The 16945-nt window shown below is 39.0% G+C and overlaps 1 protein-coding gene across 1 annotated transcript in view; it reads left to right on the top strand.

Annotated features, from left to right (window-relative positions):
• The window catches only part of LOC129108113 (voltage-dependent calcium channel subunit alpha-2/delta-1), a 56785-nt gene that overhangs the window by 37836 nt on the left and 2004 nt on the right, over positions 1–16945 (top strand). The window contains exons 18-38 of the mRNA XM_054619777.1: positions 76–150; positions 3647–3718; positions 4032–4103; positions 4416–4477; positions 4955–5052; positions 7678–7738; positions 7832–7923; positions 8916–8997; positions 9543–9605; positions 10214–10317; positions 10857–10946; positions 11048–11115; positions 11230–11268; positions 11538–11609; positions 12858–13010; positions 13358–13410; positions 13828–13883; positions 14008–14137; positions 14854–14966; positions 16362–16444; positions 16783–16862. Of these exons, the coding sequence (XP_054475752.1) occupies positions 76–150; positions 3647–3718; positions 4032–4103; positions 4416–4477; positions 4955–5052; positions 7678–7738; positions 7832–7923; positions 8916–8997; positions 9543–9605; positions 10214–10317; positions 10857–10946; positions 11048–11115; positions 11230–11268; positions 11538–11609; positions 12858–13010; positions 13358–13410; positions 13828–13883; positions 14008–14137; positions 14854–14966; positions 16362–16444; positions 16783–16862 (1718 nt within the window). The remainder of the gene's footprint in view (positions 1–75; positions 151–3646; positions 3719–4031; positions 4104–4415; positions 4478–4954; positions 5053–7677; positions 7739–7831; positions 7924–8915; positions 8998–9542; positions 9606–10213; positions 10318–10856; positions 10947–11047; positions 11116–11229; positions 11269–11537; positions 11610–12857; positions 13011–13357; positions 13411–13827; positions 13884–14007; positions 14138–14853; positions 14967–16361; positions 16445–16782; positions 16863–16945) is intronic.

The raw sequence follows: 16945 nt of genomic DNA on the forward strand, positions 1-16945 counted from the left end.
TAACACTAATTTACAGTTGTCTTGCCATTAAACTGTAACAAATATTTAATTTCCTCTGTTCATTGTTTTCTTCAGATTGGTCCAAATGGGTACTACTTTGCTATTGATCCCAATGGATATGTCCTGCTGCACCCCAATCTTCAGCCAAAGGTATGGCATCTGGCCCTATGCAATACTCCATGTGGCTAAACAGGTCAATGTCTTAGCATTACATTATAGTCTGACTATTCCATATGGTTTCACAATAACTGCTTGTGCACAGTGAGTAAAATACAGACAAGCAGATGGGGCTGGTTCCTTCGAGCTTTCCCATGTGCCGTCACCTTATCAGGAATTTCATGAAAATAATTAATTCTCCAGTTAGAGTATGACTTGATATCTTTAGTCCTCAGATGTCGACTAGAAGGTCACTCATTACCATGTGAGATAATATAGATACATAGACTTGGCAGCAGACTGAAATATATATTTAAGAATGAAGGATGAAAAAAGGCTGTGTGGCATAGAGTAGAGATAATGTGTTTTAAAGTAAAAGTACTACACCCCGGAACATAATTTACTTTAAGTTTTGTAAGATAAAAAGAATAATATATATTTCTTAAGGGTAGCCTTTACTGTATTATCTAACTCTTAGCCAATCCAATTCATTAAGTATCTTTTAAGTTTACATCAAGGCTCAAAGTTGAACTATAAATGAAAATATCCAACAATTACATAAAAACTTCAAGTAGTTCCATACTAATAATTTGCTGCCTGGCTTGCCCAGCCAAAGGCCTTAAGTAGTCTTAAAACTCCTCAAATAGATGCATCAAGACTTCTTTTTTTAATGCGGTGATAAGAGATATTGCAGAGCTGCATATTCTTTCTCTCTCTCTTTCTGGAATAAAGGGGATTTCCTTTTAGTTTTTTCCCCCCTCAAAATATTTTCCCCCAGACTGAAACACTTATCGGGGTCAACTCTCTCTCTCTGTCTGTTTGTGTTTAAATAATTCTAAATCTTACTGAGTTGCAGCTGGGAGTGACACAATGTATGTTTTTAACAAGTTTTTCTTTGGTGGGCTTTGAAACCCCCACTACCCACGTCATGACATAAAACACCAAAATGCATCACTGTGCATCTTTTCAAAACTTTCCTAGAAAAGGATTCGTAACAGGAAGCTCAGACTCAGTAATAAGTATGCTGTCACTTTTCAAGAGGTGAGACAAATCACAAGTACTGTAAATTGTAGAAGTAGTTCCTGAAGATAGCATTGTAGAGTATTTTGTATTGTAGTCTCAATAATGTCATTGTAGGTAATAATTTGTTTTTTGCTGGCCATAATGTATTTTTTATGTGATCTATAACCCTCTGAATTCCCCGAAGCTGAAGTGATGGCATACTCTGGTCATGGAACTAATACTGTATGTAGGAGTTATGGGAATTTTATTGGCACAAATGGAATTTAATATTCATAACTATGTTTTACTTTTTAGAATGAGTCGTTATACATAGGGGGCTGGTCCTCTTCAAGGAAACCGCTATGTTGCACTGCCATGTTTCTTCAGTAGCCCATAGTACACAAGCCAAACACTGGCTTGCTTTTCTTTTGGTTACCAGCAGGCCACTGTTGTTCTCTGACACTCTTGGAATGTGAGGGGTGAGCAGAGGGGTATTCAGTTGGATGCAATCCCAAACGTCACCACTAGATGCCACTAATTTCAACACACTGCTCCTTTAAGTTGATTAAAAGGATTTGACCAACCTAAAGATGTCCTTGTTTTGAGTTGTGGTTTTGTAGGGAATTACTTTTTTGTGCAATCAACAGTTTTTTTGTGGTTTCCATAAAATTTGTTCTCTAGTTCTACAAGTGTTGTTATTTTAGCATAGCTTGTGTCTCATTTTCTGTGTATGCATTCCTTGTTGCACTTTAATTTTAGAAGTGCAGCTTGCATTTGTGGGTACTAGAGAAAATCCAGTGGGAAGAGGTTATCAAGGGTGTGTATTGAGATTATGCTTTGTAGCCAAAATAATTGATGATGTGACTTCAGGTCACGCAATGTTAACTTGAACGACGGCTGGATTCTCGCAATGTCACAAGATCATGCAAGAATTGCAATGGTGGTCCCCGAAGAGGTTAGTGTAGATGCTGCAATAGCATCAGTTAAATGAGAGCTAGTGGGTATTTCTTTAATGAAAGAAGAGCAAAGAATGGCACTGAAAGCTTTTCTTGATTGAAAAGATGTTTTCATGTGTCTGTGTCCGTGTCTGTGTGTGAGGCTTAGAGCCTGTCGATCACTCATTGTTTCACTGAATCAGCCAAATGGGAGATCGAGTGAATAGCGATGGTCACCTTCGGCCCTTTTGAACATATCCGTTGACCGTCTCTGTCCCTGCAGTGGCACTTTCTGTATTTGATTATGTTTGATGTATTTCATATTCATTACACGTATCTCCCTAGTTGCAGTAACGTTTTTATTTCAATCTCACCACAATAAGTCTCTTGCTGACATACAGTATTATATCACTCTCTAATTTTTGTCTTTTCAATCTTGTTGCTCTTCTTTTCTCATTCCTTATTTCTCATTTGATCCTTTTCACTTTGCCGTTCACACCATCCAGTGTTCCCATTTTTTTCTCTTTTTTTTTTACATCCCGTCCTGTTTTTCTTGTGTATGTTTGATGTTTCATTCACTGTTGTATCTCTTGATCTTTTATTCTTTCTTTTCTCATTTTCATGTTGAGACGCTTCATCTTCATTATCGTCCTTTGCTGCTTTAATTTCATTTCACTTACCATCAAATGTAAGGAACTAAACTCATGCTTTTTGATGAATTGAGTATTTTGTTTATTGCTGTTCTCGTCCTTGTACTAATTCACACTATTATCTTATTTTAACATACAACGTCAATCCTCATTCCCTTTCTTTCTCTAACGTTGAAATGCATATGTCTTGATCTATTGACTCACTGTTTGCATATGTCAACATAAAAATAAGAAAGTATGCAGAAATCAACACCACATTTTGAGTCACAGAGTGAACAATCGCTGTGCAGGACAGACTGGTATCAGATTCCATGTACTGCTGTTTTATAGAGAAGCACTAAATTACTGCTAACATTTTATACCACCATAAAGCCACTCAGAAGTATAGGGTTTTTAAGAGAAGACATTAATAGGGTCCAGTGTCACTTTGTATCAAATCTGATTCAGCTGTGTCTGGTGTCACAGATATGTTGTCAAAACCCTGCCATATGGTACCTTCTATTTTTTACACCATGGATTTGATTGGATTCATGTGTAAAGTAAAACTATTGGCATTGCTAGTGAATTGAATACAAAAAAAATAACAAAAGTCAACTACATATTTATTCAACGCAATGCCAGTACTATGATGCAAAGATATTGATCTATATGGCTGATTGCATAATAAGAAGAACCAATCTCTGATTAACAATTGTGAAATGGTCCACTGAATGTTATAACATTTAACTCAGCTTGCTTTAGATTGAGTGATATGAAAGTGGGTTATTACATAATAAACTTTTGCCTAAAGGGTTGCCTCTTTTAGTGTCCGCATAAATCCTGTTTTCCTGCCATTAGGTTTGGCCATGTCTAATATTCCTACATTGTATCAAACCTCAGACTGCAATATCATCCTTTCCACAGAATCCTAAATTCCAGGAACCTGTTACCCTAGACTTCCTGGATGCTGAGCTGGAGAATGACATCAAAGTGGAGGTAGTGTGTGCAGATGCATGGAAATCCCCTTGTCATACACACACACACACACACACACACACACACACACACACACACACACACACACACACACACACACACACACACACACACACACACACACACACTCAAGCAAAGAAACAGAGGTGAATATACATCCAGTGAATATTGAGGTTCCAGATGACCAGTCCCTGCAAGTGATTAACTCAGTGTCCCCAGATCGTTAACATTAGGTTATAAGACAGAATGTTTTTAAATCAGCTGATAGTCTGTGAATCAGGTACTCTGTCTGTTTCTAAATCTCTCCCTATAGATCAGGAAAATGATGATCGATGGTGACACAGGGGAACAAACCATTAACACACTGGTGAAAACTCAGGATGAGGTAAGACAAAATACTGGAAGGGGCTTAACATTTTACACAGGAGTATGTTGCATTTTGTGTTACTATAGCCAAAGTTTGTTTTTAGCATGTTTTCTGCTACAAGACAACATTGTTCACTGTTGTAGTCTTTCTATATTGTCTCATTTTCACAATGATTTTGTACAAATTTCACATATTGTATTATTTACAATAAATACTGATTATGTCTTTGAATGTTTTTTTAACTATAAACAACACAAACATGAGTACAACTAACATTAATATTAAATAACAGTTCTGAATGCCAGTTCCTGTGTATATCATCTATTGCAGAGGTACATAGACAGAGGAGTCAGGACCTACACGTTTGCGCCGGTCAATGGAACTGATTACAGGTGAGCAATGTCAGCAATTTTGTAGTATTTCTTTATGGTTCATTAAGCTGTCTTCACTTAAGACAATGCACTGCCACCGACTACAGAGAGCACTCCAGCTGATGGAGGACACTACTTAAGCCAACAGGGGTCACTCTCTTATTTCCAAAAGCAGGCTCTGCTTGGTTATTGGAGAATACATTTAAGAGATTGTTTTTGCTTTTCACTGAACATACAGAAAAGCAGTTATTTCTGAAAAAAAATGGAAGATTGATTAGTTGTGTATTGTTTCTCTTGATTGAAATAAACTCCCTTAATCACATACAGCTTAAGTATTTAAAAGCATGTCAAAGAACATTTTGGAAAACACTGGAGGCTTTGATTTACTTTTTTTTGTGTGACCACTTTTGTTACTTAGACTAAATAATCACTCAAACAAGACCTCAGACCTCCAACCACAAAACTCTAAAAGTGCTGCTGCTATTGTCTTTTCTGCAGCCTGGCCCTTGCTCTGCCTAGATACAGTGAACATTTCATTCAAGCGAAACTGGGAGACGACATGAAAAGAGCTATGTGTAAGTATACCATACATCCTCGTGATAAACTGTGTCCATGCAAGACAATTAGATTTAATTTTGCTGGTGCCTCCCAACCAACTCACATGCATACTTTCTATGGGTCGAACTCTTGAGTATCTATGCTTTGTATTACTCACTCATAGCTTGAACCACAACCACTCCTTTGTATTTGCTGCTCAGATCAGCGGATCCCTATGGTGCTTTTCTTTTGTAGTGTAACCCACTGGTCAGTCGCCCCGCACTCCCACACACACTCATCCACATGCTTTCCTTCTCCCACACCCAGTGTAAGCACTAGCTCTTTTGATCTTGTCTACATTTTGCGCTTCTCTCTTTCTTAACTCCCCTCTTCTGGCCCTCCTTCTGCCTTAGAAGAAACGACACCTACCTCCTCTCCATGCTCATTATCGCCTCTCCTACCAAACTTTTCTCTCTTCTGCACTGAACACTTTTCCCAATGTTTCTGTTGCATTTCATCTATTTACCTCCCTGTCCTTAAGCATACATTCCTCTCCTAAATGTTTCATGGGGTAACAGGCTACCCAAAGCAGACCTGGATTGTTTTCTCTGTCCGAGTCTCCGTTTTCCTCTATCTCTCTATCTAATCTGTAAACCTGTCCTCACCTCTATTCCTACTATAATCCCTCTCCCCTCCCCCTTTTCCTTTTCTTCAGCTCATGTATTTATTTTTTTACTTTTTGCTCTGTTTTTACATACAAGGCTGTTTTGCTGTATGATCCACTTTGGCTTATTCTAACAGCTCCGAATTTAACTCATAATCACAAGGATAAAACATCCTATATATACACATATACATATGTGCAACTGTCACTCTTTGTACATTTTTATTCTGATGCAAGTTATCCTCTCCTGTCCTGCTTCCACACTGGAATCTTACAGCTTCTGCTTGGGGCAAGTACTCACTATTCTATGTCTTCTGTCTTCATCTTGCCATGTGATGGTCTTCCATAAGCATGTTTGTCCTCTATATATTTGCATGATTACAGATGGATGGATGGACAGACTCTGGAGTATGAATGCTTAGTCATGACTTTATAGAAGGGTGGATAATCACTTTGATCAAGGGATATAATTAGAAAAAAAACATAAATCAGCATATAACCATCTGGCTTTAGTGTATTTTCATAACTTTGATGTGAGACCACAAAGCATAAACGGCTAATGGTGCAGTTGTTCCAACAGATGAGATTTTGACTGAGTGTTTCGACCTCTGTATCACTCCCTCTCTGCCATAACGAGTCTGTCACCGTGCCATAAAGACTGTCGGAACGTTTACAGGCCTGTTAAAGAAAGTAACACACCATGCCTTGCTGCCACAGACTACTCCGATAGGGAGTTTGGGACTCTAAAGTTCTCTGCACAGCCATATAGAGTTTCACACTGGAGCCAGACCACCAATACCTCGATCCATCTTTCCCCTACTCTGCAGTAGGTGGTTCCTGCAGCCACTTGTCTTCCTAATACATTATGGAGGATTCCTAGTCAAGTGCGTAAAAGATTAAACATTTTTCATCCATAAAGCAGAAATGCTGAATGCATTGAATAAATTACGTAATACTGGAGTTGAAGAGATGGTGACAGAGAAGTAAAGAGCAAGAAAGAAGAGAAAGAATGTATGGTGTGGAAAGCAATTGGACATACAGACACCCTGCTCGGTCTATAGAGACAGAGGGACAATGAATCTGCCCGTTATGTTTTATGTGAAGGACATTGTTTCATCCTGCACCAGATTTCCATGGCCCCGAGGAAACTCAGTGCTCAGTAATTTTTTTCACAGCCTGCACCACACGACTCAATATATTTTAAAGGGAATGTCCAAAATGTCTTGATTTTAAGAGACCAGTGAATGATGGCCGTCCATGCCTGTCATGTCATTTATGAGATAAGAATTACCAGACAGCATTTTAAATGAAATCCAGAGCCAGAGCAGACAAAGCATTGAGTGGAAGGAATTCTCTGTATTACAATATATGTTTACATATTGTTCCCTTGCATTTCTCTGCAGTCCCCTGCTGATCATTTTCTGTTCTGCATTTATAGAATCTGCACTCAAAACATTTTAAGTTTGTCTATTATATCTAATATTCTTTCACTGCAGCATATTGTTTTATATTATCTACCGTGGGAAATATTTACAATTCCCAGCTTGTTTTTCAGGGTATGAACTTATTTGTCAGATGATGAATGCATTTTTTTTACCAACCCTTGTCTTTCCTACTTTCTTCTCTCCTCATATCTGTCTCTGGGGTCACAACAGGGCAAGAAGGCAAGTACTTCTCACTCAGTCATTCTCTTCTCATGTCTCATGCCTCCCCACTGCACCTCCATCCAAACTTCCTACCTTGATCATCACCTCATATATGTCCAATATATTATGTCTGTGTCTGTGTGTGTGTGTGCGTGTGTGTGTGTGCGTGTGTGTGTGTGTGTGTGTGTGTGTGTGTGTGTGTGTGTGTGTGTGTGTGTGTTCATATGACCACCCTTATGGATATTTCTGAATTCATTCACGAATAGCAGAGCATCATTTGATAAATAAAGGTCAAACTTTTAGGTTTCTTAACTGCTGTGTGGAATATTTAAAATCTTATCAGCCTTAACCAATTACTTTTGTGTTTTCAAAAGCCATGGAAACCATACAGCAGGAGAGGTTTGATGAGTATGGTTACACCTACATTGCTCCAAGGTAAGTGATCCTGACACTATTGTCCAACTCACTTTCACTCGACAGGCACAAACAAGGGGCTGAGATTGAAATTGATCAATACTGTTCCTTCAGGGAGTACTGCAAAGAGCTGAAGGTGTCACTCAACAACACCCAGTTTCTCCTCGACTTCAGCCAGTTCATTGATAGCAACACTCCAGATGCATGTGAGTCATGCATCTTTTTCACTTTTATTTCACTCTACACATTTGCACAGCTTGTGATGTCAGTTTGTTGCACTGTTTGGTGAGAATGGAAGTTTGTATGTATTCACGATGGTCAGCATCTGAAGGTCAGAGCATTACTTTGGTCATTAGATTACTGTGGCATAAGCAGAGTGACATCAGCCCGATCGACTGAGTTTCCTAGAAGCCTGATGTTGTCATGCTACACAATGACTCATGGTGTTTGATTTGTCATCATCTAATGGATCTCCCCCCTATGGCTTACCACCATCATCCAGCTAATGGATCGAGGTATCCTTGATCCATTTAAACCAAAGGTCAAGCCATATAAATATGCATTAATGCCTCTCTTGTTGCTGTTTTGCAGTATGGTCTCACAATTTATTTTTGAGTCTTACGTCTGCATAAATAGCTAGGGACGCGATTTAAAACCACACTCAAGGGAAGCTGTGTTGAAACTGTGTGCTAACGTTTTTGACAGCGTTTTCAAGTACTTTTCTTGACGATGGGGTTCAAACTCAATACATCTCTCTCCTAAAGCTTCAACAGCCAATCCTTGACAAAGTACTTCCTGCTGTCGGACTGTCTAATAATCACTCAGAGAAGACCTACAAAATATGTCTCCCTGCTGGATGATTTACTTACAAGTGCCATGAGATCTAATTTTTATCCCTCATCTATCCAGGGAGAGGGTTTGCCAAAACACACCTGCACTTTTTCAGCCTGAGTTTCACGTCAGACACTTAATCACTTTTCTCATCAGTATTCTTTCCATTTACCAGTGAACAGATCTGCTGGGAAAAAATGATGGGCAATTGTTAAAGCCAAAAGCATATCATATTCATCTTCCCTGCAAAGATTCGTTAATAATAGGCTGGTATTGCTTCAATTGCCATATTTCCCCAACTAATCACTGTTATTGTGGTGTTGTACTGTTCGCAATAGGTACAATGTATCTTGTCTTTAATCCACAGGTAATATCTCCATGGTGAATCGACTTATCCTGGATGCAGGTTTGACAGCTGAACTGGTTAAACTTTGGAACGAAAATACAGTGTGAGTGCCAAATATGATCTGTTTCTATTTATCCTTACTAAACAGACATCAAAATATATATATGTTTTTCTTCTTATATGGAAATCTGTCTTGCATGTGCACACTATTGCGCCGTACTATCATAGCTGATGATGCTTATGTCATGCACAACCTACTGACTGAGCCACAGTTTTATTTATTTTGTCTCTACTTCGGGTGATTTGATCATGTCCAACAAGCGAAACACGATAAAAGCTAAGCACAAAATGCATATCACATCCAACCATACTAAGCTCTGCCAAGACATGCTATTTTCAGAACAAAATAAAATAATAACATCAGTGTGCTTCTTTTCATGGTTTGCCCACTTGTCTGAAATAATCGGAACACACACTTACACACACTGCAGGGTATCTGTTTAACATTAGGACATAATGAAAGTGAATATGGTTATAAAACAATTTGTGTCAGGCCTGCAGCTTGCGCACATTTCATACACTTTTCTAATATTCGTCAGTATGATTGGCTTTTGATGTTTGATTGGCTGTTGTTTTCCATGTTCTCAGGGATGGAATAGTGGCCAGATTTGTAGCCACAGATGGAGGAATCACAAGAGTCTACCCAAGGAGGTACTCTCCCCTCTTTCTACTCAGTTTCACTGCTAGCGTTAGTGCTGGCGTTGTGGAACAGCTCAATAAGCTTTGCCCAAATATCTGGTGGTGTAAATGTGTTAGATGAAAATGGATACGGACTGTAATGCTCTTAGGTTCAGTGCGTTTGGCTGCTTAACTCACCTGCTCCACTGGTTATATTTCCAGAACATAGAGGATTAGACACTTTAAGCTGAACTCTCATAGCTTGCCAAGCCAGAACAGGACATGGGTCAAAACCACACACCCAGCAGCCAAACATAGCTCATTTTCTTCAATTTCCTTGCTGCTACTTTTGTCTGAACTACATTTGGGGGCTCCACTTGGTCAGAATATGATATTCCAGCTGCAGATGAATGCATATTCCTCCTGCCTATAAAACATGAAATATTATCAGTAATTGCTTTTACTGGAACATGCCCTTGACATATATCAACTGCTTTGGGTGTGACTTGTATTTCGATGACTAACTTTTGGCTATAGATTAACATATAAATTGTTCAGATAGATCAAACACATTTTCTTGGGTTTTTTTATGAATATAGTGGTTCATATATAATATTATGTGACTATATGAATGTTTTTAGTGCTGGGGAAGAGTGGACTGAGAATCCTGAGACGTATGAATCCAGCTTCTACAAAAGGACCCTGGACAATGAAATTTATATTTTCACAGCTCCATCTTTCAACCGTAAGTTTTCCTAAAGGTTTGAATATGTGTATGTGTGCACACTTGTATGTATGAGGCTCTTCAATGTGGTTTGGCACTGAGCCTATCCTGCTCTCTGCCTTTGGACGTCATCCCAATCCTACTGGCAAAGATCACACTCTCAGGCCTCTGATACCACTGTCTTTATCCTTCTCCCTTTCCCGCTGTGTCTTTCAGCGCTCATCCCCTCTCTCCCTCCCTCCTGCCCTGTATACTTCCTGTTATCTCCACTGATCTCTCTAACAGACATCAGGACAGGCATACGTCAGTGTAATGTAGCCGCGCTTTCCGCTACACTTGACTGGATTAACACATGTACTGGCCTAACAGACTCCATTCAACTCACATAAATTACTAGCACCTAAAAATGTATGGGATTTCCCTCAATGGATAGCGATTATTCCATTTTACTGTGATTCTCATTCTGAAATGTTCTCTGCCAGCATAATTTTAAACACGATTTAGGTGAAATTGCTATAATTATTGTTTCTCTTCGCTTGTGTATCCCTTCTCAATTGCAGCAGAGGGCAGGGAGTCATTTACTGAGTCAGGTATTCTAGTGAGCAAAGCAGTGGAACTCACAATTGACGAAGTCACGCTCAAACCAGCTGGTCAGTCTTGCTTATCACAGATAGATTGCTTATTGTGATGCAATATAAATAAAAAGACTCAACAGCTGTACATCTGCATGTTTTGTTGTTTTGCTCTGTAGTAGTGGGAGTGAAACTCAATGTCTCCTTCTGGATGACCAGTTTTATGAATGCTACACTGAAGCTGAATGTAAGTTAATAAGATTTATTTGTATTTTGTATACGGTACTATCTTTGATACATTTATCTATTTGGGTACAATAGTTATTATTTTGTTGTCTGAATCACTGTTTTATCTTTTTAGTGCAAGGATGAGATTTGTGGCTGTCTGAGGAATGACAAGGTACAGAAATGCATTTTATAGAATCTAATCTGAGCATGTTTTGTGTATTGTCTTGTCTAAGATAATTTTCGGTTACCATTGCTGTGCAGACTGCCTTGATTAGAAATCTGGTGTTATCATACAGGAGAAAAAAACATTATAAATATAAGTTGCCTGCAATATAATTATGTAGTCAAGCCTGATTAGTATCTCTTTTTAAAATACTAAAAGATGATTTTCAATTTCCACATTTTTACCAATTTTGAACTGTTTATCTTTTTACCCTACAGCATGTTGACTGTGTCATCCTGGATGATGGGGGATTTCTTCTAATGTCCAATCAGGATGAGTATATCACACTGGTGAGTTGCAACCATTTTCTTCACCTTATCGCATCAGTATCATGTATGCTTTACTTATCTGCTTTCGTAAAATGATCAGTAATTCATAAACCATCACACAAAAAACATCTGTTGTGACATAGTCAGATAGGTTGAAATCAAAGACTTCTCCTGCATTTATATTTCTTACTTTTATATACCTTTCTTCATACCTAGCTCCTCTTTATCAGGGTCAAATAAAGGGCCCATGACTCATCTAAGTTATGAGAATGGCCTGTGAGCTGTTTAAAAAAGCTCCTGTAGGACAGCAGTACATCCATGTCTCCAGTAAAGTAAAGCACTTTCCACTGGAGGAGGATCAAAGGGAAGGTTCTGATGGATTTTAGTCAGGCATGGAAGCTGTAGTGAAGTGTGTCCCCTGTGTATGCATGAAGTGAGCTCTGCTGTGTTAACTCCACTCTTTAAGGCTGCTGTGCCCCTGTGTGTCAGTAGTGGGACATGTAGTGGGTCTGGAACCATTCCATGTCAGTCAAGACAGGACATCTGCTGTCTTTGATCCTTTTTAGCATTAGAATGTCTCGCATACAGTTTATGGTCAACGGGCATTTGAATAAGCACCCTCCTGTCTCTTTTTTTCACATCTTCTGATACATTTGGTGTCCGCTGGGAACATCGTCAAACAACAGTTACATATTGTAACCATAGTTATATGATCAGTTATGGCCAGTCATTTTATCAGGAATATATAAACACAACCATCATCCAACAGATGTTAGCTTCTTGTGAAACTACAGTTACCTGTTCTCAGTGTAATCATAGGTTTATAAATATACAACCTTCATTCAATGTTACACAGACTTCACCTTTAAAATGGCGATGAGAGTCTAAATGCTGTTGCACAAAACCTGCTGTGACACTGACAGCAACATAACATCAATATATGTAACAGGTGACACTGGAGGACACATCCACCCTCCACCTGTCCAGACTACTTGAGTAGAGGGTGAAAGGGCATGGCAGAAGAAACAAAGGGGAAGAGTGACAGATTTATCTTAATATGGGCTGCCACAGAACAGTTCAATGTGCTCATCCTGAGTGGCTAAGAAAGAAAATGCAAATATGCAGTGCACTTATGCGTAGTGAATGACTAAGACTAAAGACCGACCAGAGGCGATAGTACACAGCTCTATGTTTTGTTTGTACAAGACTCTTACAACATTTGTATTGACTTTTTATTTTATTTGTGTGTGCGCATGTGAACTCGTCTAGATAGGTCAGTTCTTTGGCGAGGTGGATCCTGTGGTGATGATCAACCTGGTCAACACCTCCCTGTACTCGTTCAATAAGACCTATGACTACCAGTCTGTCTGTGACCCAGAGAAAGACAGCAAGGCGGCAGCAGGACCCCGCTCCGTCTATGTGGTGAGAAACTCACTCCCACAAGCTGTCAGATGGCAGCCACTGTGTCATTCATTTGATTATAATTTACCCATTTATGCATTTACAATAAATGTGTGTTTAATCTACAAACTGGTAAGGAAAACTGTTGATACAACATTACAATTCTTAATTCCTGTAGTGTCAAATATTGTGATTTTATATTACTTTTTTTATTTCTAGGTTTGCACTAGTAATATAATAACGAACAAATAAAATAAATCACCATTCACGACTGAATTTCTTTCTTTTCTCCCCCGCCCCCCACACACACACTTTTATTTTGGGATTTATTTTATTATACATGACTCTCTCTTCCTGTCTTTTTCCAGCCTACCATTGCAGACATGCTCAGTATTGGCTGGTGGGCCTCCAGTGCTGCCTGGTGAGTGTACAGGTTGTGTGTTTGTGTTTCTTTGTTTGGTTTTCCTCCACGTTTAGTTTTGTTTGCGTGTGCATTTAGAGTGGGATTTCATTTGTACTTAAAGGTAGGAGTTGTACGATAGTTGGCTTGTATGTTATTGAGGAATGGAGATGGCTGGGTCAGTGTAGGTCAAGGGAAGTTGCACAACATTATACTGCATCGCTATCTGTATGACTCTCCAACTGCAATATAACCAGCTTTTAAAAAAGAATGACATACTTGATACTTATCTTGTAATTTACATCACCAGTGACTCTAGCCTTAAACTGATTTGTGGCTGTTATTAACAGTGTTTTGTTGTTCAATGTTAATAGGTTAATGATGGTATAGTGACTCAACCACGTGACTCATTTAGTTTTTTTCTTTCTCTGTGTCTAGGTCGATACTCCAGCAGCTCTTCTTTGGTCTCATGTTCCCCAACCTTCTAGAGGCAGGTGAGCAGCAAAAGCGGTGATTGTGTAAAATGTATCTGTCAGCGTTTGATAGATTTTAATCCCACCGCTCTCTCACTAATCCTTTCGAGCGTTATTCTTTATTAAACCTGCCTCTTATTTCCAGCGGAGTCAGCAGATGATGACATACCAGATGCCATGTTTAAGGAAAGCTGCATCACAGAGCAGACTCAGTACTTCTTTGACAATGATGAAAGTTCCTACTCAGGTGTCCTGGACTGTGGAAACTGTTCCAGGTATGTGGGTGTTTTGTCATATGTGTACAAATCTGCATGTACTCCCTTTTCAGTGACTCTGTCCACTCATACTGTAAACGGGTTGCATCATTCAGGGTTTTCTACCTTTAACTCTTTCTTCTTCCTGGACATCCTTCTGTTAAATGGTCTGCAGGGATGGGTTCAGAATAGTGTTAGTTTCCTGGCCTCTATCTGTTTTCCAGTCTGATTTCAGGCAGCTGTTTTCAGATGAGTTCTGATCAGAAGCACATTACCTTGATCTGTCAGTGACCGGAATTGCAGAGGGAAGCACAAAAGCTCTTTTATCTGTTTTTCTTCCTTCACTCTCTGGCTATACTTCAAACTCACGAATACAAACATTCACGGACCACTGCACATCCACTTTGCTCTAACCTCCTTTTGTGTCAATTTGAGCTGTCGGAAGGGGGTTAAATATGGCTGTAATTACTGGATGTTATGAGTCCCACGTGTCTGGTGCTTTGCTCCCCCAATGTTAACAACTGTAGACACGGAAGCTTTCAGGACTACCATAAAAAGCCAATCTCAAGAGGAGAAAAGACGTATAAAGGTGCACATTTGCACAAATACCTGTGTGTATGCAATATATACTGAAAACAAATGTATTTTGGAGCATGATATCCTCACACCAAAGGTATATTACTGTATGAATACTGTATACATTGTTTACCAGTATGTACGTTTTCTATGCTTTCTAGGATGTATCGTGCTGAGAAGCTGCCAAACACCAACCTAGTGTTCCTGATCACCGATGCCAAGGCAACATGTTTGTCATGTGACCCCAGGCCGCTACGGCAGGCTGAACAACCCTGTATCCTTTCACTCAGCTCGTAAAAAACGAACATCCTTTTTTACTTTCCAGCCCTGCATCCACCCCCCTGATGACAGGGAGGGCTTTAAACTCTCAAAACAAGGACACACACCTAAGGAGTTTGCAGTAGGTCCCCCCTGAATGTTCACGGGTGAACAGTAAACCAGATGCACAGCATATGAAAGCCTGTCTCACGTTACTCCCAGATAGAATTTCTATGTTTTAATTAATATGGGCTGCATGCTGCAATCAGAATGAAATAAGGTTAGGAGAAAGAGTGCTTGTGTGCATGTACAATATGAGTGTGTATGTGTATAAATACAGTATATATATATATATATATATATATATATATATATATAAAATAAGTATTGAACATGTCAAAATTTTGAACAGTAAATATATTTCTAAAGGTGCTATTGACATGACAAGTAATCCATACATACAAAGAAAACTAAACAAATAAGTTCAGAAATTAAGTTATGTGTAATAAAATGGAATGACACAGGGAAAAAGTATTGAACACATGAAGAAAGTGAGGTGCAAAAGGGCATGGAAAGCCAAGACACCAGCTGAAATCTATCAGTAATTAGAAAGCAATCCTGCCCCTTGTCAGTGCAAATTAATATCAGCTGGTTCAGTCCCAACTGATGGCCTATAAAAAGGTGTCTCATTACCAAGGTGTCACACAAGAAACATCTCATGATGGGTAAAAGCAAACAGCTCTCTCAAGACCTTCGTAACCTTATTGTTGCAAATCATACTCGATGAAGATGAATCGAGGGTGGACATTTCAGCAAGACAATGATCCCAAACACACAGCCAAGGAAACTCTCAAATGGTTTCAGAGAAATAAAATAAAGCTGCTAGAATGGCCCAGCCAATCACCTGATTTGAATCCAATAGCAAATCTATGGAAAGAACTAAAGATCAGAGTTCATAGAAGAACCAGTTGCTAATAAGGACGCCACTCAACACATACAAACACTGGCACTCATACGAAGCACACATGGTGCTATTGTACACTATATATGTATTTATGTGTGTGGATATGTCTATGTAGAGAGAGAGAGAGAGAGATCAGAGACAGACATGACATTACATTCAGTACATATGGCATGGTTTAGATATTAATTAAAATACTTCGTGGCAATCTGCTTGACCACATAAAGTATTATGTATCAATATTTTTTGTCTGAGTTGTTTAATTTGAATCTTTTTAAGATGTCAATTGAAGATCAGCGAATATTAAAAAAAAAGAATCTGGATATCTAAAACCAAGGCTGATGAGTTGGAACTCCAAAAGCATTTTAGCAGATAATTTAATGGTTGCTCTTTAAAGTGTTAAATGTGCACTGCTAATGGTTAATTGCTTTTTCCTGAGCGTCTGTTCAGCTGAAGGTCCAGATCCATGTGAGCTGGCTCAGAATCCCAGATACCGCAAAGGGCCGGACGTATGTTTTGACAACAATGAAGACGTAAGACACAACCACACATGTGCTTCCGTGCTGAGAACATTGCTGGAAACAGCTGTATTAGTGAGGCTTCACAATTGGCCTCTCTCACTTCTGTCTGGTTTTCATCAGCATTCTGCAGAGATTCAAATCACCGCTTCATTTTTCACTCTAATCCATGCTTGATTTATTCATTTAATTTGTTTTATTTATCCATTTTTTTTTCTATTTCCTTCATTTTCCATGCAATTTTCACTTAATTGTTTTTATTTTTCTTGCTTTATATGATTTTTTCAGTCATAATATGTCATTCTTATTTTTTATGATTCTGCATTCCAATGGCTGCTGCTCTTGTCTGGTAGGATGAGCCCTTGTGCCCAATCAGCAGATGTTCTACATTGAGCCCCACACCTTTCTTGTTGTTTCTGGTGCTGAGCTCAGGGTCAGTGTCCTTACACAGCTTCATGCAAACTTATTAACCCATATGGGTTTTAGGGCTAACACCTGCTGGTCGGTTGGTCGATT

Source organism: Anoplopoma fimbria, chromosome 19 (assembly GCF_027596085.1).
Source record: "Anoplopoma fimbria isolate UVic2021 breed Golden Eagle Sablefish chromosome 19, Afim_UVic_2022, whole genome shotgun sequence".
NCBI lineage: Eukaryota > Metazoa > Chordata > Actinopteri > Perciformes > Anoplopomatidae > Anoplopoma > Anoplopoma fimbria.